The sequence below is a fragment of the Giraffa tippelskirchi genome, chromosome 4 (assembly GCF_054371585.1).
Source record: "Giraffa tippelskirchi isolate mGirTip1 chromosome 4, T2T-mGirTip1v1.2.pri, whole genome shotgun sequence".
In the NCBI taxonomy this organism is placed as follows: Eukaryota; Metazoa; Chordata; class Mammalia; order Artiodactyla; family Giraffidae; genus Giraffa; species Giraffa tippelskirchi.
In genome coordinates, this window is record NC_137278.1 from 8,068,523 (window position 1) to 8,092,439 (window position 23,917).

The window sequence follows — 23,917 nt, forward strand, 5'->3', positions numbered from 1 at the left end:
GTCCCTAACCAGGGACTCTGGGATTATGAGGTGTTTCACCTCCTGAGCCTCAGTTTCCCTCTTAAGCATGTATCCAGGCTAGGAAATTACTACCTCCAAGTAAGATCTCATTTAATCTTCACAATGTCCCCAGGAGGTAAGTCTTATTGTTATACCCAATTTACAGATGAAGAAACTGAGGCCTAGGAAGGTCCAGTGTCTGCAGAAGGTCATACATCTAGTGACAGGCCAGGCTTTGATCCCGAGCCTGAGCTCTGGACCCCCCATCCTGGCCTCTCTCCAGCTGGACCTTACCAAAGTTGGTGTGGGAGTGGGGGGTCCTCACTGCTCAGGCCCTCTGGCTCCAAGTTCATGTTCATTAATGGAGGCCCCACCCTTCTTGTCAGGAGACCTTATGATGAATCATCAGTGAGTGGGGCCCTGGCTGAGCAAGCTCTTTAGTTCTACTTCCTTATCTGGAAGGACCCTTAGAGACAGACAACCAGACCAGCCCTGCGATTGGCCAGATGGGGAGACTGAGGACCAAGACTGAGGACCAAGAGCCGGAGGGCAGAACCCAAGGCTGCACAGCATGTCTTGGTGTTGGTTGTCTTAGTGAAAGGCCCTAGAGCCCAGAGAAGCTCAGCATGGTCGATGCTGTCTCAGCTGGCCTGGGGGAACAACCCCTGACCAGGAACATATCCAGTGGGGAGGAAGCTCTGACCTCACCCACACCTCTGTGCCCAGAAATACAAGAAGGCCAAGAACCCCAGCCCCACCACCAGGCTCGTGAGCCACCAGTGTGTGATCAATGCCTCCACTGCCCTGTTCACCTCTGGTGGCCACTGGGGTCCACATCCCAGGATACAGAAGAGAGAGGAGGCGCAGTGGTGTTGGAGACCCGTTTAATGTGGACACTCAAGGCCTGGGGAGAGTGGGGAGCATCCAGGAGTTGGGCAGGCAGGCATGGTGGGTGAGCTGCTGGCCCATACCTGGCTCCAGGAGGGGATGCTGGAAGGTGGGGGCTGGCCCAGGCACACCAAGGAAAGTACCAGAAAGGTGGCCTAGGCAGGCAGACCCTCCAGGAGATCTGTCGGCCAGCCCTTGAGAAGGTATCTAAGCCAGGTGGTGAGTGTTCAGGCCAGAGCCTGACCCAGCAAGGCAAGGTTGGGGCCTGGCTGGGGGACCCCAGAGCCTAGGGGCTGGCATCGCTGGGGGTCTCCCCAAGCTGCTGCTGGAACTCAAGACGCGTCTGCCGGTTGGATTCAAGCAGTTCCTGGAGGCGGGCATGGAGGTGGTCATTCTTCTCCTCCAGGTGGTCCAGACAGGAGTTGATCTGGTCCAACATGGAGTTGATGGCAGCGTATTCTGGAAGGAAGGGGAAAGACAGTCAAGGTCCCATATATCCTCAGGGCTCACAGGCACCTTCCCCACTACCACCATGTGCCAGCCTGTCTCTAAAAGGGCTTCGGGCAAGTCCCTTCTCCTTCTAGAGCCTCACTGTCACCATCTGGAAAATGGGTGTATGCTGAAAGAAGAAAGGCATTGGAAAAATAGCTTAGTGTGCCATCTTTTTCTAGGGTTAGGGTGGTCATAGGGAGGTCAGCCAGACAGTGTCCAGCCTGGGAAGTCTTGCCAGGTGCCAAGTCTCTCTACTTCCTACATCAACTGCCTAGAGGCCAGAGCCCATGCACCTGAGTCAGGCAATCCAGGCCTCTGTCCCCAGGCAGACCCTACTCTCTAGTCCTGCCTGGCTCCTCTGCCCTCAGGATAAGGTTCCTGGCAGACTCCCAGGCCCTGCTCCCTTCTCTCACCCCACCTCCCGTCTTCTCCCTTCTTCTCTCATACCTGCCTTTGCCCACCTCAGCCCCTTTGAACCTGCTGCGGCCTCTGCCTGGAGTGTGCTGTGTCCTCCTCTGTCTGCCTTCCCTCCTCTTCTCCTGGAGGAGCCCCACCCATCCGTCAAGTGTCAGCACGGATGTCACCCTAGACTGGGTCAGGCCTCTATTCCTGACCCTCGCACAGCTCCACGGCCTTTACCTCCAGCTCGATTGCTGTGATTGTGTGCCGGTCTGCCTCTCCCACCAGACTAGTGAGTGCTCTGCGAGAGGGGTCTTGTGTCCACCGCTGTTTCCCCAATGCCCTCACTGTCATACAGTGAGCATTTGTTGAATGAATCGATGAATGAATGGAGCCTGACTTTCCAGCCTTCTGCTTTTTCTCAACTGACCCTGCCACCCAGAATGCCTCAACCACAACAGCTATTCAAGGACCAGCTCCAAATGCCTCTTCTTTCAAGAAGCCTTCCCTGGTCTCCACCAGAAACCATCACTCTCCTCCACTGACACTCCTGACCTGCCTCTCTCAGCAACACAATGTCTCTTAGGACCCAAGGTCTGGGCCTGTGCCCACTGCGGGACCCAGTTCTGAGCCAGCCCATGACTCAGATACACTCAGCTGCCAGCATGGGACAAAGGGGAAGTGGCTGGTGGTATGTGGGAATGGCCAGTGTCAGAAGAGAGTGTCTGGGATAAGGGTGCAAAGGTGTCTGCCTTCTGGGGGAAGGGTACCCATTGCTCAGAGTTGTCCTAACTCACAGAAGACAGAGTCCTGGAAAGCCTCTGTTGGATCTTAGAGTCCAACTCCCTTGTGGTACAAATGGGGAAACAGGTCCAAGAAGGACGAGACCTGCCTAGGGTCCTGCAGCTGATTGGTGGTGCTAGGGGAGCAGGGGCACTTGGGTTTCAGTCCCAGTTCTGCCCCATCCCAGCAAGTTACTGCACTTTTCTGGGGAAAGGGGACAAAAAGTGGGTTATTGTGAGAAGTCAAACACATATATCAAGAACTCAGGGTCTGGCCCCAGCAAGCACTTAGTAGATGGTCACTATTAGCAACATTTCATATTCTGGTCAAGAGACCCAAGTGGGGAGGAGGCTGGGGGAGGCGGGTGAGTCCACTCCTGGGGCTGGGCTTTGTCTGAGTCAAGTGTCAAGGGTACCTCTCAGTTCAAGTCTTTGCCTTCCATTGAGGACACCCTCCTCTATGCCCTAAGTCCTGTCAATCTGCCAACTTCCACTCAACATGACTCCTGGAAGGTCCTTCCGGATGCCCCCTTCACAGCTCCCAGCACCTCACCGGGCTGCTCTTCACCAGCAGTGCCCAGGGGGAACTGGGCAGCCCACCGCTTACCCCATTCACTCTACCTCTTTATTAATAAAAATGCAGATCTTGAGTGAGGAAGTGTTCTAAAACTATTGTGGTCTTGATGGATGGGTGCACAACTCTGTGAATATCCTAAAACCCACTGAATTGTACAATTTAAGTGAGTTAATTGTATAGTGTGTGAATTATCGCTCAATAAAGCTGTTATCCAAAACAAAGCCAAAAGCAGAGTCTATAGTTACCCTGCAATTACTAAGTCCTGACCTCTAAGTTAATACACTAATCTTTATTACGCTAAAGGGACTAACCATTTACAGAACACTTGCATGCTTGGAGCCTACTATTCATTTGTTTTCTCATTTAATCCTGATACATCTCAATGTGGGGGGACACTAAACCATTATTCTTATCTTACAGATGGGGAAACTGAGTCTACAGAAAGTGAGAAAGGAGCTGATCTTTCTCTTTCCTTACCCAGCCTCCTACCTCCACTCCCACTCCTACCCCCCGCACAGTGCTGTGCAGGCAACAGGATGCTGGGTAAGCAAGTCACATTCGCCAAGGCTCCAGACCACTACCAGCAAAGGTGGCTGGGGATGCTGACTCAGCAGGGCGGCACGCCCACCCAGATAGCCCCTCGTGCTAACCCAGGAGGGTCCACGCCCAGCCCCGCCCCTTTAGGAGTCCCCATCTCCACAGGGACTGAAAGAGGTGGCTGAAGCAGGTCCCAATCCACCCCCCTCCCAAAAGCGAGTGATCCCTGAAGCGGCCTCAGTTTCCCCATCTGTAAAACCGGGTCGGCTGACCACAGTTCTCCAGGGCTGCGGTTTCCAGGGACCAGCTCGCAGGTGCTCGCCCCGAATTTCACGAAAGTGCCAGCAGCTCCGGACCCTCCCTGGGGCGAGGGATGGGAGGGCTCTGCAGTTTCTTCCCGGCCCCGATTCCCCCTCCCAGGAGGGCACCCCCGAGAAAGCAAACGTCGCTTCAGCAGCTCCCCCCACCCCAACCCCGAGTCACCTGCTTCCCCGAAGCCTTCTTCCTCGCCTTCCGCGCCCGCCTCCACCGGCGTGCCCAGGTCTCCGTTGGGGCCCGACATTGCGGGCTCAGGCGCCGCAAGGGACGCGCGACGATGGAACGCGGCGACTGTCTCACCGACAGCCGGCGCGGGGCGGAAGGCGGAGGCGGTGAATGGAACTCCGGGCCGGAAGGGTGGAACGCCGCGGCCGAACGCGCCGGGGCGGCCGGGACCCGCCCCCAAGGCGGAGCCCGGAGACTGGAGCTCCGCCTCCACTGTGCCCTGCTCCAGAACCCCACCCCCAAAAGGCCGCCCCCAACGGACCGCAAGCCCCGCCCACACCCTGCCTCACAGTCGAGCTCCGCCCACTTTGGCCGGTTTCCCCAGGCCCGCCCCTCTCCCGGCGGCCAAGTTTGACCGTCCAGGGCGACCCTCAGGAGAAACTTAGGTGGTGGAGGCTCGGCCTTCACCTCGGGCGAGCGACCTGGCAGGGCAGGGCAGCTGGGACCCCTACTCTTCCCTAGCTAGCCGGCGCCTCCCCGTGGGCGAAATCTGAGACGCGTTTCTAAGGCCCTAATGTATAGAGCCTACAATTTTTGCGGTAGTCATGTATGGATGTGAGAGTTGGACCACAAAGAAGGCTGGGCGCCGAAGAATTGATGCTTTCGAACTATGTTGTTGGAGAAGACTTGAGAGTCCCTTGGATAGCAAGGAGAGCAAACCAGTCACTCCTAAAGGAAATCAACCTTGAATATTCATTGGAGCGGGGAAGGCAATGGCAACCCACTCCAGCACTCTTGCCTGGAAAATTCCATGGATGGAGGAGCCTGGTAGGCTGCAGTCCATGGGGTCGCGAAGAGTCGGACACGACTGAGCGACTTAACTTTCACTTTTCACTTTCATGCATTGGAGAAGGAAATGGCAACCCACTCCAGTGTTCTTGCCTGGAGAATCCCAGGGACGGCAGAGCCTGGTGGGCTGCTGTCTATGGGGTCGCACAGAGTCGGACACGACTAAAGTGACTTAGCAGCAGCAGCAGCATTCATTGGAAGGACTGATGCTGAAGCCGAAACTCCAATACTTGGGCCACCTGATGCAAAGAACCGGCTCATTGGAAAAGACCCTGATGCTGGGAAAGATTGAAGGCGGGAGGAGAAGGGGACGACAGAGGACGAGATGGTTGGATGGTATCACCGACTTTATCAATATGAGTTTGAGCAAGCTCCGGGAAATGGTGGAAGGACAGGGAAGCCTGGCATGCTGCAGTCCATGGGGTTGCAGAGTCGGACACGACTGAGCTCCTGAACAACAACAACAATGTATAGGGACGATATCCATTCACAGCCTCCTTGAGAGTCATGGTCAGCAGAGTGCAGCTTGTGGCTGTCAGTCAAGGAAGGCTTTGAGATAAGGTCTGCCCAGCTGCCATGATACCTTACCCTTTTTACCAGCTTGGAAAGGGAGCCCTGCCCCAAGTCATGCAGCCAGCAATTCTCTCTCCTGAGCTGGCCCCACAGCTGTGATCCTGGCCAGGGACACAGCTGAGTCAGGCTCATGTCCAGGGGAGAGGGGCTTACTTACTGGGATTCCTGTCACTGTAGCTGCTCCAAGGCCTGGTTCTGGTCTGACACTGGTAGTTCCTGCCAGAAGGCCATCCTTCAGGTGGGGGTCAGGCCCAGGTGTGTTCCCTGATGATGACAATGAGGAGGGATCCTCTCTGTCCCGGAAGCTGCCTTGCTGTTTCTCCTGAGGAACGTGGAGGATGCAGTCGCGTCCTGCAGTCAGCACCGCCACTGACTTGCATGATGGCAGCCCCACCTTCTCCCTGAACCAGGTGGAGTGGAGGCGAGGCTCATGCTGAACCAGGTGGGAAGAATTGTAGTAAACAATCCCTCACCTGGGTCAGCTCACCCTCCTTGACTATAAGGGGTGGGTACCCCTCCTCCCATTCCCCTACCTGCCAGGCCTCCACTTACTCCCCACCACCTGTGGCTGGCAACACTCCCCAGCCCTCTCTGAATGTACTGTGCCCATGGATGGAGCAGGTGGCAGGTAGCACCTGGGCCACTCCTGGAGAGGGAAGAGTCTTGGCTTTGGAAGGGTGCTGGGAGTGTGCCTGGGGAACTGGGCATCAGGCGTCCCCAAGCAGGCTCCATACATGAACCTTCCCATCCACCTGCTATGTCTGTGTGGTGTGTATCCCTACGTGCGTTGGCATGTTTCTGGGAACCTGTATGTCTCTCTGAAGGTCTGCTGCTCCTTGTGCCTGGGTGTCCTCATGTTTCACCCTTTGCCTGTGGACTCACACACAGAGTGGGCTCCTGTGATCCCAGGTATGATTTCACATCTGGGAGAAAACACGTGTCTGTGTTTTTCTTTGGGTGTTCTGTGCTTGTAAGGATACGTGTGTTTGAATTGCATCAGGAGTCCACATATGTGATGTTTCTGCTGTGTCTCTGCACACTTGTGTGCTACACACAGACGCAGGTGTTTCTGTGCCCATCAGAGGACACAGGGCTCTTCTGTCTTAGTGAAATACCATGAAAAAAAAAAAAAAAGAAACACCATGGTCGCTGGGAGGGCCTCTCACCAGTCAGCCAAAGGCAGGTGACCAACCCTCCTTTCTCAGCCTTGCTCACGCCTCTGCCAGGCATTTAACCCCCTCTTTCCAGAGAGACAACCCAGCCCTAGAGGGTACCCCCTCCCCAACCCCAGGGCTCCCATCCCATCATGGGAACCAGGCAGGGGAGGCCCTCAGCTTGTACTCTTAGAAGTCAGACTCCATGGAGAACTGGGCACGGCCCCCACCATAGTATTCAAGGAGTGGCCTTTCTTCTGGACCTGAGCGTGTGCCTGGGGCCTGGGGCTAGAGATCTGGGCAGAGGGAGGCAGGTGGAGGAGAGAAGAGGAGAGCCCAGCCAAAGCCTCATCCCCAGGCAGCTGAGTGAGGGTGGGAGGATGAGGAGATGGGTAGTGCATTTGATGAAGCCCACTACCTGGCTGGCCCCTTCTCTACTCCCAGAAGCCAAAGCGAACCCGGACCCTGCCCATGCCACTCCTGTGATCAAGGTCCACACACCAGACCACAGGACAATGCAGCCACTACCCCAGCCAGCCTCGATCAGAAGTGGGGACCTGTCTCTAGGATCCCTGTTCACCTCTCACTCCCCATCTCACAAAGTCTGTCATCATTCCCTCCCCAAGCCCAGTGTGGCAGGCTGAATAACAGTCCCCGAAGACAACTGGGTCCTAGTCCTTGGACCTCTAGAGTCCCTTGAACAGCATGGAGATCCAATCAGTCAATCCTAAAAGAAATCAACCCTGAATATTCATTGGAAGGACTGATGCTGAAACTAAAGCTCCGATACCGCCTGGTGCCAACTCATTAGAAAAGACCCTGATGCTGTGAAAGACTGAGAGCAAGAGGAGAAGGGGCAACAGAGGATGAGATTGTTGGATGGCATCACTGATTCAATGGACATGAATTTGAGCAAACTCTGGGAGATAGCAGAGGACAGAGGAGCCTGGTGTGCTGCAGTCCATGGGGTCACAAAGAGTTGGACATGACTGAGCAACTAAACAACAACGAGTCCTTGGAACCACTGAATGGTACCTTATTGGGAAAGGGGCCTTTGCAGAGGTGATGACGTTAAGAATTTAAGAAAGAGAGATTATCCAGGATTATCACAGTTTCAAAAGGTGACCGGGTACGTGTGCAAGTCTGAGGGTGGAGAAGCCTGGGTTTCTTCAGAACCCCTCTTCTCCAGCCTCTAATCTTGCAAGTGGAAGAAGAGGCAGGGAGAGGGTTCCTGATGCAGACAGGGAGGGGCTCCAGCTCCGGCTTGTGGGTGAACAAGGGCTTATCAGGCCCAACCAAGTGGTGGGTACAGGCCTGGAGCCCTTGAGCCTTCTAGAGTCTGGATTCCTGGTGCGTATTCACCTCCCTGCCGCCCCCAGCTCTGCCCCTGGTGGTCTGGAGGTCATTATAGAGGGGAGGCATGGATGAAGACAGGACACTGAATGGGGTCAGCACGGTCACGGCCACCCACCAGTGGGAGCCAGAGAGTGATCCCTGGGCGAACCAGGGACCAGGTGGGTTGGCTATCAGAGGGGTAAGGGACCACCCCTGGCGACCTTCCCTCCCTTGGCACAGCCTCAGGCTGGGCGTGCCTCTGCGCCACCGACTGTGCACCCCTCCTGCCCTGGCTACCATCTTCCAGCAGCCACAGGGGTCCTGAGGAAGTTGTGGGTGACAGCACCTGAGCCCTCGCAGCCTCCCTCCAGCTCCCTGGCCCTGGCCGAGCCTCTGCAGTGATGCCTATTGCAGGTGGCCGAATGTGGAATTGAGGTGTAGCCCCTTCAGTGTTTCTGCTGGGCCAGTCACTCCTTGAAGTCAGGGTCATGTGAGGCCTGCTGCTGGCCTGGGAGTGAGTTGGGTTGGAGAGCTAGGAAGGGTCCAGCCAAAGCTGGCCATGGGCTCTGGGGCTGCCGTCTCTTGATGAGGACCCCAGGGGCTCCGGGAGCCATGCTGATGTGAACCCAGCCTTTGCCTGTCCTCCTCCCAGTGGCCCAGGAGTCCAGGAGCACAGAGTCAAGCAGTACAGACTCAGGGCAGGGCACGTGTTTATTTAGCAGGCAAGGCAGGGCTGCATCTGTGGGGCAGCCCAAGGAGCTGCTGGGGGGGCCGGACACAGAGAAGGGTCTATGGGCTCTCTCCTGTCACTGATGTCCAGGCTGGTGGGGGGGGTTAGCTGGGCACTGTGCTGGGCAAAGGCTGGCCTGAGGGGGTTGGGAGCGAAGAGAGACCGGAAGCACCTGAGAGGGAGATGGGGAAGTAGAGACAGCAACTGTCCTGGGGCGGGGGCGCAAAGGTAGTTTGAGACCCCGGGCCCACTGCACCCTGGCTCCCATCCGCCCCCCTCCCGAGCCGTACTCACTGCAGGCTCACTGGTCATCGATGCACCGGTCTGTAGGGGAGAGAGTCTGTCAGAATGGGCAGGTGTGTGTGTGTGTGTGTGTGTGTGACTTCTGCCCATTGGGACGCCTGCACTGCCCCTGGGCACCCCAGGCCCCAGCCTGGCCCAGCAACTGCAGATCTGGGGGTTCCCTTCAGGGCTGGGAGCAGGGGTTTGGGAGGAAGCCCTGAGGACGAGCAGCTCAGGCAGTCCCCCAGCTATGGGGGGGCTGCTGGCTCCCTGGGCCACCTGGCTGGAGCCCCCTGCCCAGCCCAGGCCGCCTGAAGACAAGCCCGCCTTTCAAGTCAGTGGTGAGCAGGCCTCAAGGTGAGGAGGAAAGGGGCCCCGGACAAGAGGGAGGGAGGAGGAAGTGGTCCCAGATGGTAGGGGCCTGGGTTGCAGGGGGAAGGGGCCCCCGGGGCCGAGAGACTGGGAAAATTTGGACCTGGGCCTGAAATCCTCATCTGTCAAGGAGGAACACTTGGGCCCCAGACCCCTGGGTGCCCCACAGATCCCTGGATTGGGGCAGGGTCTTCCTGAACCCAGAGTGGCTCCCAGGGAGGGGCTTCAGTGACTGAGCAGAAGGCCCAGCCCCTCCTCCGCCCCCCTCTCCCAGGGAGGCGGGGGGACAGCAGTGGGCCTGGACAGTCTGCACTGGCCATTACCAATCGGGACAGAGAAGACGATGTGGTCATCGGTGAGGCCCAGGGACTTGGCGAAGTTGATGAAGTTCTCCTTCACTTCAGGGGTCAGCTCCTTGGTCCTCCCTGTGGTCAAGATGGCCGGCGAGTGGCCAGCAAACACTCTATGAACATCGCTGAATGTGTGAACAAGGCCTCTGACCCCTTCCTCACGGAGGGTCTGCAGAAGGGCCTCCCTCCCTGGGCCCTCCGCAGGGGCTTGGAGCTGAACTGGAGAGGACCTAGGGGCTGGGTGGGGGCGGGTCCCCGAGGTCGCAAGGGAAGGACCCACCGTAGAGGGTGGTCTTGAAGTAGCTCTGTCTCCTTTGAACCTTCTTGAAGTACACTATGGCAAACTGGTTGTAGTCAGTGTTCACCACCCGCACAATGTAGCTGCTTATCCCGGGGTAGCCTGTGGGGAAGATAGGAAGGACAGGGAGGGGTCAGCCCACCCTGGCTGGGAGGAGGAAGCTGCTTTGTTCCCCACCTGTCTACAGGGGCTCTCCACATAGAACAGCATCTGTGTGGAGGGGCGGAAGGTCTGTGCCCCTTCTAGGAGGACTCTGCCCTCCCCCACCCCCTAGAAGCCCAACCCCAGGGCCCACCTCCCTCAGGACTCACTCCTAATATTTCCCAGGGTGAACTGGCCAGGCCGGGAACTTGGGACAAAAGTTCTGATCCAGTAGTCACAGCGCTCGTCCCTGTGGGCGAGAGATGGGTCAGTGAGGGCAGAGGGGACAGGGGCTTGCGCTCTTGGGGCTGGACATGGTGGGGGCCAGGGCTGCAGCTGGAGGGGCTGGGATTCTGATGCCCCTGGCCTGGCCCAGCCCAAGACAGCCCATTCCCCACCCAGCTCAGATGGGCCTCTGAGCCTACCCCTGGATGTCCCTGTCTGGTCCCCCCGGGTCACTTGACCCTGCTCAGATCCTTCCTCTAGCACCCACTGTCCTTTCCTCTTCAGGGCTGTCTCCCCTTGGTGGTCTTCCCTACACAATGTCCACCACCCCATTCCTCAGGCATTTATTCCCTACTCCTATCTTCCCTCTGCTGCTTCCCTGTCTGTAACCTCTCCTGGGGGATTCACCCTCCAAGGTTCCAGTCTGCTCCATGCCAAGGACTCCTCTAGCTCCTGGGTCAACCCTGACCTGAGTTCCACCCTTTCTCCTGATGTTCTGGAGCTTATCTCCCCAAACCCATTCTTCCTCTGCTTCTTGCTGCACACATGCTCCAGCCTCAGTCTCCCTGGGTGCCAGAGGGGCTAGGTGATCCTTGGCAGCCACCGTTTCTCTTTCCACCATACCCAGAGGGACCCTGCTCAGACCTACTCCTCCCCAGATCACTTCTGCACTGGTGTCTGAGGACCCTGGCAGTGTGCGGGCTGCCCCCCTTGCCAAGCCACTCATCAGCTCCTGTTGGGTAGCTGGATGATGACTTGCTGCTTCCTGAAGGAGTGCTTCCCTCTGACTCAAGAGTCCACCAGCCCCTGCTATGGATGCTCTGTGTCTCCTTCCGAGGCAGAGTGGCTCCTTCAAGGCCCAGTTCTGGAGGCTACCTCCCTGTAAACCCTCAATGAAGACCAGGGTGGGGTTCCAGGCTGGATTCAGGGACCCTCTTCCCCATCCAAGAGACCTCTCTGTCTGAGTCTTGTTTCCTGATGCCTGTGTCCATGCCCAGCACTGTCTATCTGCACTGAAATGACCAACAAATGTTGATCTGATGAAGGAAGAGGGCCTCCCTGGTGGCTCAGTGGTAAAGAATCCACCTGTCAATGCAGGAGATGCGGGTTTGATCCCTGGACTGGGAAGATCCCCTGAAGAAGGAAGTGGCAACCCACTCCAGTATTCTTGCCTGGATAATCTCATGGACAGAGGAGCCTGGCGGGCTACAGTTCAAGGGGTCACAAAGAGCCGGGCACAACTTAGCAAATAAATAACAACAACGCAGGAAGAAATGAACAAATATTAATATCTGAATCCACCGCTGAGCAGAAGGATGAGTGACTGCCTCTCCTCCGGTCAGCCCTTGACTGTGACATGAATCTGCCTCTAGACACTCAAGCAGCCCCTTGGGTCTCCCCCACTTTCCCCAAGGAGGTGGCAGCTCTCACCTTAACAGGATGGAGGTGACGTTGTAGCTGCCGTCTTCCTTCAGCTCGTAGTTGGAGGTGTACATCTTAAGCTGGTCTTGCTCTTCCTTCTTAATTGCATTCCCTGCCACGCCTACGGCGTACCACTTCCCCTGGAACTACGGGGGGGGGGGGGCTGTAATAGGCGGAACCCACAAACCACACTAGGGCCCTCCTACAGCACTGTCCCTGCAGGCACTGCTGGCAGCTTGCCCCCGAGCCAGTAGCCCCTCTCACTGAGCAGCAGGCCTGGGACTGGGCATTCAGTTCCTGGACTGGTGAAGCCAGTGGGAGATGGGGGAGGCCAGGCCAGGAGGGAGCCCTGAGGATGCTAGGGATGGGGTGTCCTCCCTTGGGCCTCAGTTTCCTCCTCATGCGAGGACTGAAGGTTTTCCCATCATCCACTCACTACAGAGATGATGAGAGAAAGTGTGGACCTGGAGAAGGTCTGTCCAGGTGATCCTCTTGCCAGCAAGGTCAGGGTCAATGTGGGACCATGGAGCCTGGCTTCCATCAGGGGGCCCGAGGGCAGGCTGAGCTGAATGAAGCCTGGGCATCCTGCCCTTTCTGGTTCGCTAAGACCTTTCACCTCCCCTCCCCTTTGCTCACACGCTTCCCTGGCCGCTGTCCCTCCGGGGCCCTTACCTGGTCAGCCTGGAAGTTGGGCTGCAGTGGGATCCTGGACAGAGGTGGGGCCCGCAGCAGTCTGGGGGTGGAACTCCGGGCCTGGGTGTGCAGGGCCCCCAGCAGGGTGAGGCCCAGCCACAGGAGACCTACAGACATGGTTTCGGGGCAGAAGAGGCCAGTGGTCCAGGCAGCGGCTAAAGGAGGAAGCGAGTGAGCAGGCTCCCTGGGGGGACCCTATTTATGGTCCACCTGACCTGCGGCCCACCCCAGGGTAGAGTGATTCAAATTTTGCCAAATGCCGGAAGGGTGAGGCAACTGCCAGCACTCCTGCTGAAACACCTGGCAAGATTTCTGCCCCTTTCCCCGCTAGTTAGGATTGTGCAAGACCAGGGGCAGAAGGCCAGGGGTGGGGAGGGGACCTTCCCCAGAGCTCTGCAACCTCTGGCAGGGACAAGGGCTCCCCCCACACCCCCTCTGTGCCCCTTCCCTTCACTCTGCTTGGCTCTGTACGTGGATGGTGGTCCCCAATATGAACGAGCTGTCATCTCTGGCTTCCAGGAGCCCCAGCTCAGCCCCAGCCCAAGGTGGGGTATGTGTGATGAGACTCCTGCTTCCAACCCCCCAGTGACCATTTTTAAAGTCTTTAAAGTCTGTACTGAAACAAACAGTCATTTGTTACAATACTGCTTCTGTTTTATGTTTTGACGTTTTGGCTGAGAGAGGCACGTGGCACGTGGGATTCTAGCTCTCTGACCAGGGATGGAACCCCCACCCTCTGCATTAGAAGGTGATGATTTGTTTCTTTTTCATTTATTTCATTTTGGCCGCACTGGGTCTTCTTGCTGCTCTAGGCCTTTGTGTAGTTGCAGTTAGTGGGGGCTTCTCTTTAGCTTTTTTGTTGCAGTGGCTTTCCTTGTTGCAGAGTGTGGGCTCACAGGCTTCAGAGTGCAGGCTCAGTAGTTGTGGTGCTTCGGCTTGGGTAATTGCCCTGTGGCATGTGGGATTTTCCCGGGCCAGGGATGGGACCCGTGTTGTCCCCTGCCTTGGCAGGCAGATTCTTAACCAGGGAATCACCAAGAAATCCTGGAAGGTGAAGTCTTAACCATTGGACCGCCAGGGAAGTCCTCTCGGCCTTCTTTTTGAGGGATCATTGAGGCCATGTGCAGTCTCTGGCCACAGCGTTGGAGCCAGTGGCCTAGGCCTGGGATCCCAGAAATATCCCTGCCATGCCTGAGCCCAGCTTTGCCCTTGGAGGGAGGCGGTTTCCTCCCTGGTGGCCTGGCTGTCCTTGGGAGGCAGTGGCGAGTCCCAGCCCCTGAGCAGTCACCCAAATTGCTCACCGTGAGGGCCAAGGCCGTCTGGAGGCCTGATCTGTGGCTGAAACTGAGGGTCCACTGGCCCCAAATGAGACTGACAGGGGCCTCATTGACTCTTCCCACCTGCTGCTTGGGAACTAGCTCCCCCGGCCTCAGCTCTGGGGTGCCAGGCCCCGAGGGAAGAGGCTTTGGAGGGGTCCTGAGCTGGTCGGTGGGTTGTATCCTCCTGAGGCAGAGAGGCCCCCACAGGACCCCTGCTCCCTCAGGCCCTGCCCTGTCCGGTGGTGAAAGCACAGGAAGCAGAGATGAGCAAAGCTTCTTCAGGATGTTACCACCGAAGACTGCCCGCGCCCTCCGGAGGAACCAGAGGCCATCCCAACCCTTTCATGCCTGCTTGCAGCCCCAGGGCCTCCACTGCTGCTGCTCTCTTTGACCTTAAAAGGAATCCTCGAGTCCTTTGTTGGTCAGTTGCTAAGTCTTTTTTTTTTTCTTTTTTCCAACTTCATTGAGATATAATTGACATATATAAATTTGAGCATCTGTTTTTTACAGTTTTATTGACATATAAATTGACATGCAGCACTATGTAATTTACAGTATATAGCATAATGCTTTTATTTATATACATAATGAAATGATTTGCTAAGTCTTGTCCAACTCTTTGCAATCCGAGGGACTGCAGCACGTCAGGTTCCTCTGTCCTCCCTGTCTCCTGGAGTGTCCTCAAATTCATGTCCATTGAGTCATGACTGCTAGATGTCGGGGAGGCTGATGGATGGAGCTCCAAAGAATTTAAGTAGGAGAGGGGCAGTGCCTTGGATCACCAAGGAGCCACTGCAAGGAATATTCTAGATTCTAAAAGTCAGGTTACTCTTAAAAAAAAGGAGTGGGTCCTAACAAAAAACTAACTGAATGAGACAGAAGGAGGGGTGACCTGTTCTCTTCAGTGTTTTAAGATTTCCCATTGATGTTGATAACCAATAAATGTGAAGACCTGATCTGATTGAGTAATCTCAAAAAAAGAAAACAAGTCAGGGTGAGGGAATTCCCTGCTGGTGCAGTGGTTAAGACTGGGTGCTTTCACTGCTGCAGGTCTGGGTTCAATCCCTGGTCTGGGAACTAAGATCCCGCAAGCCAAGCAGCGTGGCGAAAAATGAAAAATAAATAAAAGTGAAGGTGGCCAATGCTCCCTGGGTATAAAATGGGGAAAGGGGTTTGGGTCGGGTCTGCAGCATGTGAAAACCAGGACCAGGTGCAGGAGTGGGGACGGGCCAGTTGCCCAGCTCAGGGGCCCCTGTTTGAATCCTGACTCCTCCAGGTGCTTGGAAATCTCTGTCCACTTACCTGACACCATCAGTTTCCCCCTCTGGAAAGAGAGCTTCCCACCAGATCCTGCAAGGCCACGTGGCCGGTGCACATACACGGGGTCACCTCTGAGTTTCTGACCAAACCCTCGCAGGGCCCATCTCTCTGTGCTGGCTACAGGCCTTTTTCAGACCCGCTGGCCTTCTCTGTCTCTCTGTCCTTATTTCTGTGTGGTCTCGGCCTTGGCTGACACCCGGTGACAGCCATCTCATTACCCCTCATCACCTGGCTGCCACTGCCTTCTCCCCTGGCTCAGCCCTGGAGGTTGGCCTGGTCCAGGAGCCAGGGGAAAGGTGAAAGGGTTGAAGCTTGTCCAGAGTCTCAGTGGTGTGCCACGTCCCAGCCATACCTCGTGGGGGTCTAAGGATGGTCATGGCCTTGGCCATAGCTCAGGCCAATCTCAGCCCATAGGAGGTGGGTTTGGGGCTGTATGGAGCTGTAGGGGCGCAGATGATCAGCCAGGGTGCTTGCTGCAGTCTGCCTCAGGAAGGGAAGGGTCCTGCGGGCTGGGCTGAGGATGCCACCCTCTTCGGAGTCCAGCTGGGCTTCGGGGACGGGTCAGCTCAACACGCACACTGCCTCGCACGAGCTGCAGACCCAGGTGCTGGAGGGTTGGGTGAGGATCGTGGTGTAGACCTCCTGTTTAGACTTGAACCCTGGAGGCTCTGTTCCTCACCCAGCTCCCTCACTCTGAACCTGGGCCCTGGCCAAGGAGGCCACTCGTATGTCCCCATTGCCCAGAGCCAGGAGCAGTTCTTGAACTCCAGGGCTTCAGAAAGTTCTGCACTGCATGCCTGGCCCCATGTGGGGCACCCCAGGTGCTTGCCTGACTCCCCGTGGCCCCTCTCTTGGTTTCCACCGTGGCCCCCGGGCTGGTCCTACAGGGCCACCCTCGCTGGCTTTCCCCATCATCTCTCTAGGAGCTGCAGATGTCCTGAGTGAGGCCATGACCAGCACACAGGAGTCTCGGGGCCAACTCCCTCTTGGGAGAAGCCAGAGCTGGACCTGCTCTGGGTATCTTCAGCAAACTCAGGAACTTAAAAACCACCCACACCTGGCTCTCTGTGGCAAGAGGCCAGGAGAACCATGGCTGCTCTGAATTTGTTCTGGCAGGCGTCTCTCCCCTCTACATGCCCCAGGGAGAAGCTCCCAGGGGGCTGCTGGTGGCCTGACCTCCCATGGAGCAACCTGATCTAATCCAATCAGGAAGTCAGTCAAATGCTCTCTGACAGGTTTTGCATCTCAGGAATCCAGTCTAACCCCCTGGACTCGTTTCTGGAAGCTTGGGAGCCGTGTTCCATCCAATCTGGGATGTTTGGGGCAAAAACAGCCCTCTCTCCCCGACCTGAAGGGCTGAGCAGGAGGACCCCGGGCAGGGACCACCAGGCTCCCCAGAGTGGGGCCACACCTGGGAGCAGCTTACAGGCAAGATGCCCCCAGGAGGCCAGTCGTGGGGGGCAGGAACTCTTGGGGTCCACCGATGGATCCTCCTTGGCCACTGCTGGTCCAAGGAGGAAGGACTGTTCAGTGTGAGGGGTCTGCTCCTCCAGGGACTTGACTGGAGTCTTGAGATTCCAGAAGCAGCTTTCCAACCCCCATCGCTCATCTCTCAGCCAGGGTTCACTGGAGGATCTCCTGATTCCTGCCCTCTCCACCTACCAGAGACCCTAGCTGTGGCAAAGCTCAGAAAGGCAGCCCCTACTGACACCCCCTACCATAAGCCCCCAGATTCCTCCCTCTGCAAAAGTCCGTGGGGTCTACCGGGCAGCAGCAGCAGTGTGAGGTCTGTGCCCAGGCCCTTCTCCTGCTTCTGGTCCTCAGGCTCCTGGCCCACGCATGCACCTTAGATGGGTGCTCTTGCCATTCAGTGCAGGACCTGGACTCTCACGCGAAAAGGCCTACAATGACCACTAGGGGGCCAGCGGACTGGAGGCCACTGCTCTGAGCTTCCCTGGTGGCTCAGCGGCAAAGAATCCTCCTGCAATGCAGGAGATGTGGGTTCGATCCCTGTGTCGGGAAGATGCCCTGGAGGAGGGCATGGCAACCCACCCCAGTATTCTTGCCTGGGGAATCTCCATGGACAGAGGAGCCTGGTGGGCTACAGGCCATGGGGTCGCAAAGAGCCAGACACAGCTGAAGTGACTGAGCACACACACACACTCACAGGGGACTGGTGGACTGACAGCCACTGCTCTGAGCAGGATCTGCAGGAGGCAGCAGGCATCCTTCAGGTGGTGGGTGGATTTTGGGCTCCCATGGAGCTGGGCAGGGGCACCTCTGTTCATAGGGCTGGCTTGGTCCTGACAGCAGACATGATCTGCTGTTCTCAGCTCAGGACCCCTCCTGCTATGAGCAAGACTGCGTGAGGACAAGGTCAGGCTCCAAAGGTGCTGCATGTCCACTGTTATAAGGAGAAGGGGCTGACCTGGGCCAGTGGACAGTGGGGTGAGGGGCCAGAGAGCGTGGTGCAGGGAGCAGAAGAGAACAAAACCCTGAGAACATCCACTGAGGCTTTGGCCTGGCCACTGCCCCTCTGGAGTCTGATTCTCAGGGGGACCAGGTAGGGGTCTGCGGGGAGAGTGTGAGTTTCTGGGGACCTCAGCTGGAGGGAGGACCATGCCTTTCCCCCTTCTCATGACTCTCAGAACCATCTCAGGGGTGGGAACCTTCTGTAGAGGCATGCTGGGCAGGCAGAGGATGCAGGGCACAGGTGTGGGTGCTCCCTCTGGACAGAGTCCCTCAAGCCTCAGATGGATACTAGCCTCCCCAGGGTCAGTGCAGCCTAACTGCCCTCCTAGGAGCCAGCCTGGGTCTGCCAGGGTTGAGTGACCTATGACTCCTTGATCTCTACCCACACCCCTGGGAACCCCTATCCTGGGACACTGTTCTGAACTGAATGTTCATGTCCCACCCCCCACCCCCCTGCTGAAATTCATGTTGAAATCCTAATGCCCAGTACAATGGTATTAGGAGGGGACACCATTGGGAGGTGATTAGGTCATGAGGGTGGAGCCCTCATGAAAGGGATTAGTGCCCTTATAAGAGACCCCAGAGAACGCCATCGCCCCTTCCACCACGTGCAGACCCAGGAAGAAGACGGCCATCTTCAAACCAGGAAATGGGTGGAAATGGGCCCTCATCATATACCAAATCTGCTAGTGCCTTCATCTTGGACTTCCCAGACTCCAGAACCATAAGAATTAAATTTCTATTGTTTTTAAGCTATGTAGTCTAAGGTATTCTGTTACAGCAGCTAGAACAGGCTGATTCAGCCACCTGCCCACACTGCTGGGTCTCCCTCTCGTAGGCCCCCTCTACCCTACATCAGGAGTCTCCTGCCCAGACACACCCTAGGCCTTCTTTCCAGAGTAAGGTTTCCTGATAGTGAATTTCATACTTTCAGCATCTTCTGCAATCTAGATAGGCTGCCATAGCCTGCCAGGCTTCTCTGTCCATGGAATTTCCCAGGCAAGAGTACTGGAGTGGGTTGTCATTTCCTTCTCCAGGGGATCTTCCTGACCCAGGGATCAAACCCAGGTCTCCTGAATTGGTAGGAGGATTTATGGTCTCAGCCACCAGAGAAGTCCCTTAATAGGCTGAGAATTTCTCAAATCATTGAGTTACTACAACAAACAACCATTTATTGGCTTAAAACAACACATTCCGAAGGCCAGAAGCCCCAGATCAGAGGTTCACTGTGCTGACTTTAAGGTGTGGGCAGCCATACACCCTCAGGAGTCTTCAGGGGACTGTTCCTTGCCTCTCCAGCCCTCATGCGTGGGTGGCCTCACTACTTCAGTATCTGCTTGTCTTCTCATCGCCTACTCCTTTGTGCATAATCTCCCTGTTTTTTTTTTTTTAACAAAACACGTTATTGCTAAAAAAAAGAATAATATTATCTAAGTCTTCAGTGAGTCATAATGTTTTTGCTGTTGAAAGATTTGAAATATTTCAAAAATTACCAAAATGTGACAGAGACATGACATAAGCAAATGCTGTTGGAAAAACGCCTACAGGCTCGCTTGATGTAGGGTTGCCAGAGCCTTCAGTTTGTAAAAAAATAAAGATAAATGCACTATGCCTGTTATCACTGTGTAAGTGAGGCCTTCCCTCTGGCAACCTATTTAAATTGCAACCACACCTGTTCCCCACCCAGCAAGCACTCAAACACTCTATCCCCTTTTTCTTCATAGCCCTTTTATTGTTTACCATCTCTCTCTGCCCAGAAGAAGGTAAACTCCAGGAGGGTGGGGATTTTTGTCTATTTGGTTTTTCACTGCTCTATCCAGAGCCCTGTAACAGTGCCTAAAGGTAATGTTGGCACTCAAAAATGGATGTTGTCCCCAGTGGTCCAGTGGCGAAGACTCTGTGCTCCCAGTGTAGGGGGGCCAGGTTCTATCCCTGGTCAGGGAACTAGATCCAACATGCTGCAACTAAGAGTTCAAAGGCCACAACTGTTACTAAGAGATCCCTCATGCTGTAATGAAGGTCGAAGATCTCGTGTACCAAAACTAAAGACCCAGTGCAGCCAAATAAATAATTTTATTTATTTTTAGGTTGCACTGGGTCTTCATTTTTGCATGAAGGGGCTAATCTCTGGTTGTGGTGCCCATGCTTAGCTGCCCCGAGGCATGTGGAATCTTCCCAGACCAGGGATGGAACCGATGTCCCCTGCATTGACAGGTGAATTCTTAACTACCCAGGAAGTCCAATAAATATATTTTTTTAAATGGCCATTGAATGAATGGAGATGTGTATACCTAGGACCTTCTGGATGCTGCAGCCCTCAACATGGTACTGCCTCCCAGTCATATTCTGTATTTTAAAACCCTTGAGCCTGCAACAGATATTGCAGTCACTGTCTACTGTTTGTTTGTTCAGTCACCGTGTCGTGTCCGACTCTTCAAACCCCATGGACTGAAGCAGTCCAAGCCTCCATGTCCCTCACCATCTCCCAGAGTTTGCCCAAGTTCATGTCCTGTGTATAGGAGGACCTTTGGGAGATGCTAGTCCTGTGCTACCTGGGCCATGACATCCTGTAACATAATCATTCTTTCCTTACCTTAAAAACAGTTATGGGACTTCCCTGGTGGTCCACTGGTCAGGACTCTGTGTTTCCACTGCAGGGGACACAGGGTCAATTCACAGTCTGGAAACTAAGATCCCACATGCTATGTGGCGCGCCAAAAAAACCAAAATAAAACACTGTCCTCATTCACTAAAGGGATCAAATCAGAATGTATCTGTTGAGTGGAAGATGGGACTGCTCACACAGTTGCCAAATAAAATATGAGATGCACCGAATGCCTAATTAAACTTTGATTCCGGATAAACAACAAATAATCTCTTAGTATAAGTACAACTCATGCAGTTATTAAGTGGGTGTCTTGTGTTTTTATTTGCTAAACGTGGCAATGCTATACTGGTGACCGTCTTACCCGAAAAGTTATAGATTGGCTTCTCATGGCCTTTCTACAAGTTATTATCCTCCTAGAAACGGAGGCAGGGAAAGAGGAGGAGGAGACCACCGAGAGAAATTAGCGAGAATGTGACTCATTCTCATGGCCTCTGCTCATCTTATGAGAACACTCATGATGACATTTGGGCTTTTCTCATAGCTCAGTTGGTAAAGAATCTGCCTGCAGTGCAGGAGAGCCGCGTTTGATTCCTGGGTCAGGAAGGTTCCCTGGAGAAGGAAATGGCAACCCACTCCAGTATTCTTGCCTGGGAAATCCCATGGCTAGAGGAGCCTGGCAGGCTACAGTCCATGGGGTCACAACAGTTGGACACGACTAAACCACCACCACCACCACCATGATGACATTTAGGGCCACCTGGATAATCTGAAAAACTTTCATGTCAAATCCCATTTAATTAAAATTTTTGAACTGCAATATTCACTTTATTGAGGTGGTCTGGGAAAACCCCAATTAAAAAACAAAGAAGGAAGGAAAGATGGAAAGAAGGAAGAGGCTGATCACCAGGTTAGGACACTTGTCTTCTACTATTCAAATATTGGTGAATTGTGAAAATAATTTTATTCTTTTAGAAATCTGAAAATAGAATGTAATCGATCATATTATGAATCAGGAATTAGGATATTGTCAATCTGCAGGAAAGCAAAAAAAAAAAAAACAAAAACAAAACTGGGCCATACCAAGCAAAAAATAGCTTGTTTTGTTTGTTTTTTGAAGAGAGTAACACATTTTATTTATATACTGTAACAATTAAGACATTAACCACTATATAAAATTTTTTAAGTAGTAATAAAGAAAAAAATATTTAACTTAGTCACATCTGCAAAGACTTTTTTCCAAATAAAGTTACATTTACATTTGCAGGAATTTAGACATAAATACCTTTAGGGGGGAGCACTTTTCAGCCTATCAGAGTCCCATGATTCATATAGACCTCTTTCTCCCACAACCCAGTCCCCACCTGTCCTGAGCCATCCACACCCCAGACTTGCTCACAAAGAGACCTGGGTTCATCTCAGGCCCTGGCAGCCTAGTCTGTGTAGCTGCAGCCAGACTGCTGAGGAGCTCCAGCACTCAGCTCTGTCCAGGCAGGGTTTCTGGATGTCGCGGCAGGTGCTGCGGACCTGTGGCTGGAGCTTGGAAGCCCTGCCCTTCTGCCACTGTCTGCGCCTCCTCCTGCCTCCCGATGTTCCCTTTCCTGCATGGCTGAGGGTTCTCACAGGCCCCCAGTGCACACCAAGTGCTTCCTTCCAGTGTGTGCTGTATTAGGAGAGGTAGGATAGGCCTCTCTGCAGATGACCTTAAGGTCCCCCCCTTCCCGATCAGAGCCTTCCCTTTTTTATCTATGAACTATCTACCCCTCCCAGGGGCAGGGAGGGGAAGCAGCTGTTTCCACCAGCTCCCGCCCAGTGAAGGCTATTTTGGGGAATCACTGGAGAAGGTGCAGGGCCGACTTCTGATCTTGGAGCTTGTGGACTGGAGTCGGACTACTACCAAGAAAAGTCAAAAGGCAAGGATGGACAGGATCAGACGCTGCTGGAGAGCAGAGAATGGGAGGCTACTGAGATGAGGCTACTGCTCTGAAGGGCAGGCAAGGAGGGGTGCCCGGTTCTCCTGTGGCCCAAGGGGACGTTGGGGAGTGCACCTTGGGGGAGGGTCCATTTGAAAAGCAAACCTGGTGAACAGCAATCTGGACGCGCAGAAGGGCCCTCACTGCCAGACAACCAGATCTAGCATGAAATAGATTCTTAACGCCCTGCTGGGCTCACAATAAACAAGGAACGTGCATGGCCTTAAGGAATTGTTTTAGAATAATTAGAAAGGCTCCAATGTCATGAGCAAAGTGTCGAAAATAAAAATTTATGAAAGAAACCACAGAATAAATCCAAAGAAAACAGAAGGAAGGAGAAAATAAAGTTAAGAGAAGAAGTTAATAAAATAGAAAGATACAATAAGAATACCAAAGCCAAAAAGTTGATTCTTGGAAAAGCCTAATAAGGGACTTCCCTGGTGGTCCAGTGGTTAAGACTCTGCACTTCTGCTGCAGGAGATGTGAGTTCGATCCCTGGCTGGGGAGCTAAGATTCCACATGCCTCACGGCATGGCCAAAACACAGGAAGAAGACTAATAACATAGAAACTTAGAAAAATTCCTCAAGACAGAAAGATATAAGGCACAAATAAACAAATAAAAGAAGGATTTAACTATAGATTCTATAAAAATTATAAAAGAACAGGCAAATGCTACAGATAATGAAATGGGAAATTTCCCAGTAAATTGTAACTTACCAAAATGGATTTAAGAAGAAGAAAATCTGAGCTGCCCTATAGTCATCACAGAAATCAGATCAATCATTAAAAGATCTTCCCACAAATACCAGACAAGCAATATAAACTATGTATGTTCAAAGTGCACAATTTGACAAGTTTTTAAAAATAAATTTTTAAAATAGTTTGATTTACATAAAAATTATAAAGAGTTCTCATACACCCTGCACCTAGTTTCCCATATTATTAACCTCTTATATTGATATGATACATTTGTTACAGTTAACAAACCACCAATTTTTAGGATCCCACAGTACCTTTGGTTGTTATGACTCCTCAGGTTTCTTTCTGCTCTGACACTCTCTCAGATTTTCCTTGGTCTTGATGACCTTGACAGGTTGGAGGAGCACTGCTCAGGTATCATGTAGAATGTCCCTCTACTGGGATTTGTCATGTGTTAGCCTCATAGTTAGACCGAGTTTAGGGGAGGAAGAGCACAGAGGTCAAGTGCCATTTTTGTATCACGTTCTATCAAGGATGCATACTATCAGCATGACTGATCACTGCTGATGCTGACCTTGGTCCCCTGGCTGGGGCTGAGTGCCAGGTTTCTCCACTGCAGTGACCCTTCATCCCCCTTCCCACACCATCCTCACGGGAAGGGGTCAACCTGCATGCACAGCCTGCACCTGAGGAGGGCGGAGTTCTTCTCCACCTTCTTGAGGGCAGGATGTCTACACAAATTATTTGGAATTCTGCACAAGAGATTTTTCTCTTCTCCTCTATTTATTAATTCAATCATTTATTTATATCAGAATGGATTCATGGATATTTATTTTATACTTTGGGTTATAGTCCAATACTACTTAATTTTGTTGATCAAATTGTTCCAACTTTGGCCATTGGGAGCTCTGAAGTCCTCTTGCCATACCCCATTCACTGTGGTTTT

At 53.8% G+C, this 23,917-nt stretch overlaps 2 protein-coding genes across 2 annotated transcripts; both read right to left on the minus strand.

The window, feature by feature from the left end:
* Positions 1 to 867: 867 nt before the first annotated feature.
* BBLN (bublin coiled coil protein) lies at positions 868 to 4,467 on the minus strand. The gene is made up of 2 exons (XM_081587058.1): positions 4,159 to 4,467; positions 868 to 1,347 (listed from the first exon to the last, which is right to left on the minus strand). The coding sequence occupies exons 1-2, from the start codon at positions 4,235 to 4,237 to the stop codon at positions 1,175 to 1,177; spliced, it is 252 nt and encodes an 83-aa protein (XP_081443184.1). The 5' UTR covers positions 4,238 to 4,467; the 3' UTR covers positions 868 to 1,174.
* A 4,295-nt stretch (positions 4,468 to 8,762) lies between these two features.
* On the minus strand, positions 8,763 to 12,836 carry LCN2 (lipocalin 2). The gene is made up of 7 exons (XM_081587057.1): positions 12,562 to 12,836; positions 11,899 to 12,035; positions 10,413 to 10,492; positions 10,084 to 10,203; positions 9,777 to 9,878; positions 9,094 to 9,123; positions 8,763 to 8,971 (listed from the first exon to the last, which is right to left on the minus strand). Exons 1-6 carry the CDS (start codon positions 12,697 to 12,699, stop codon positions 9,101 to 9,103), a joined length of 600 nt encoding a protein of 199 aa, XP_081443183.1. The 5' UTR covers positions 12,700 to 12,836; the 3' UTR covers positions 8,763 to 8,971; positions 9,094 to 9,100.
* Positions 12,837 to 23,917: the final 11,081 nt, after the last annotated feature.

Bases quoted from the DNA above. Each gene is read 5' to 3' on its own strand.
- BBLN (XM_081587058.1), bottom strand. From the start codon at position 4,237: ATGTCGGGCCCCAACGGAGACCTGGGCACGCCGGTGGAGGCGGGCGCG. The intron at 1,348-4,158 runs GTGACTCGGGGT...CCTTCCTTCCAG, and splicing joins AGAAGGCTTCGGGGAAGCAG to AATACGCTGCCATCAACTCC.
- LCN2 (XM_081587057.1), bottom strand. From the start codon at position 12,699: ATGTCTGTAGGTCTCCTGTGGCTGGGCCTCACCCTGCTGGGGGCCCTG. The intron at 12,036-12,561 runs GTAAGGGCCCCG...CCCCCCCCGTAG, and splicing joins CCAACTTCCAGGCTGACCAG to TTCCAGGGGAAGTGGTACGC. The intron at 9,879-10,083 runs GTGGGTCCTTCC...TCTTGACCACAG, and splicing joins CTTCAAGACCACCCTCTACG to GGAGGACCAAGGAGCTGACC.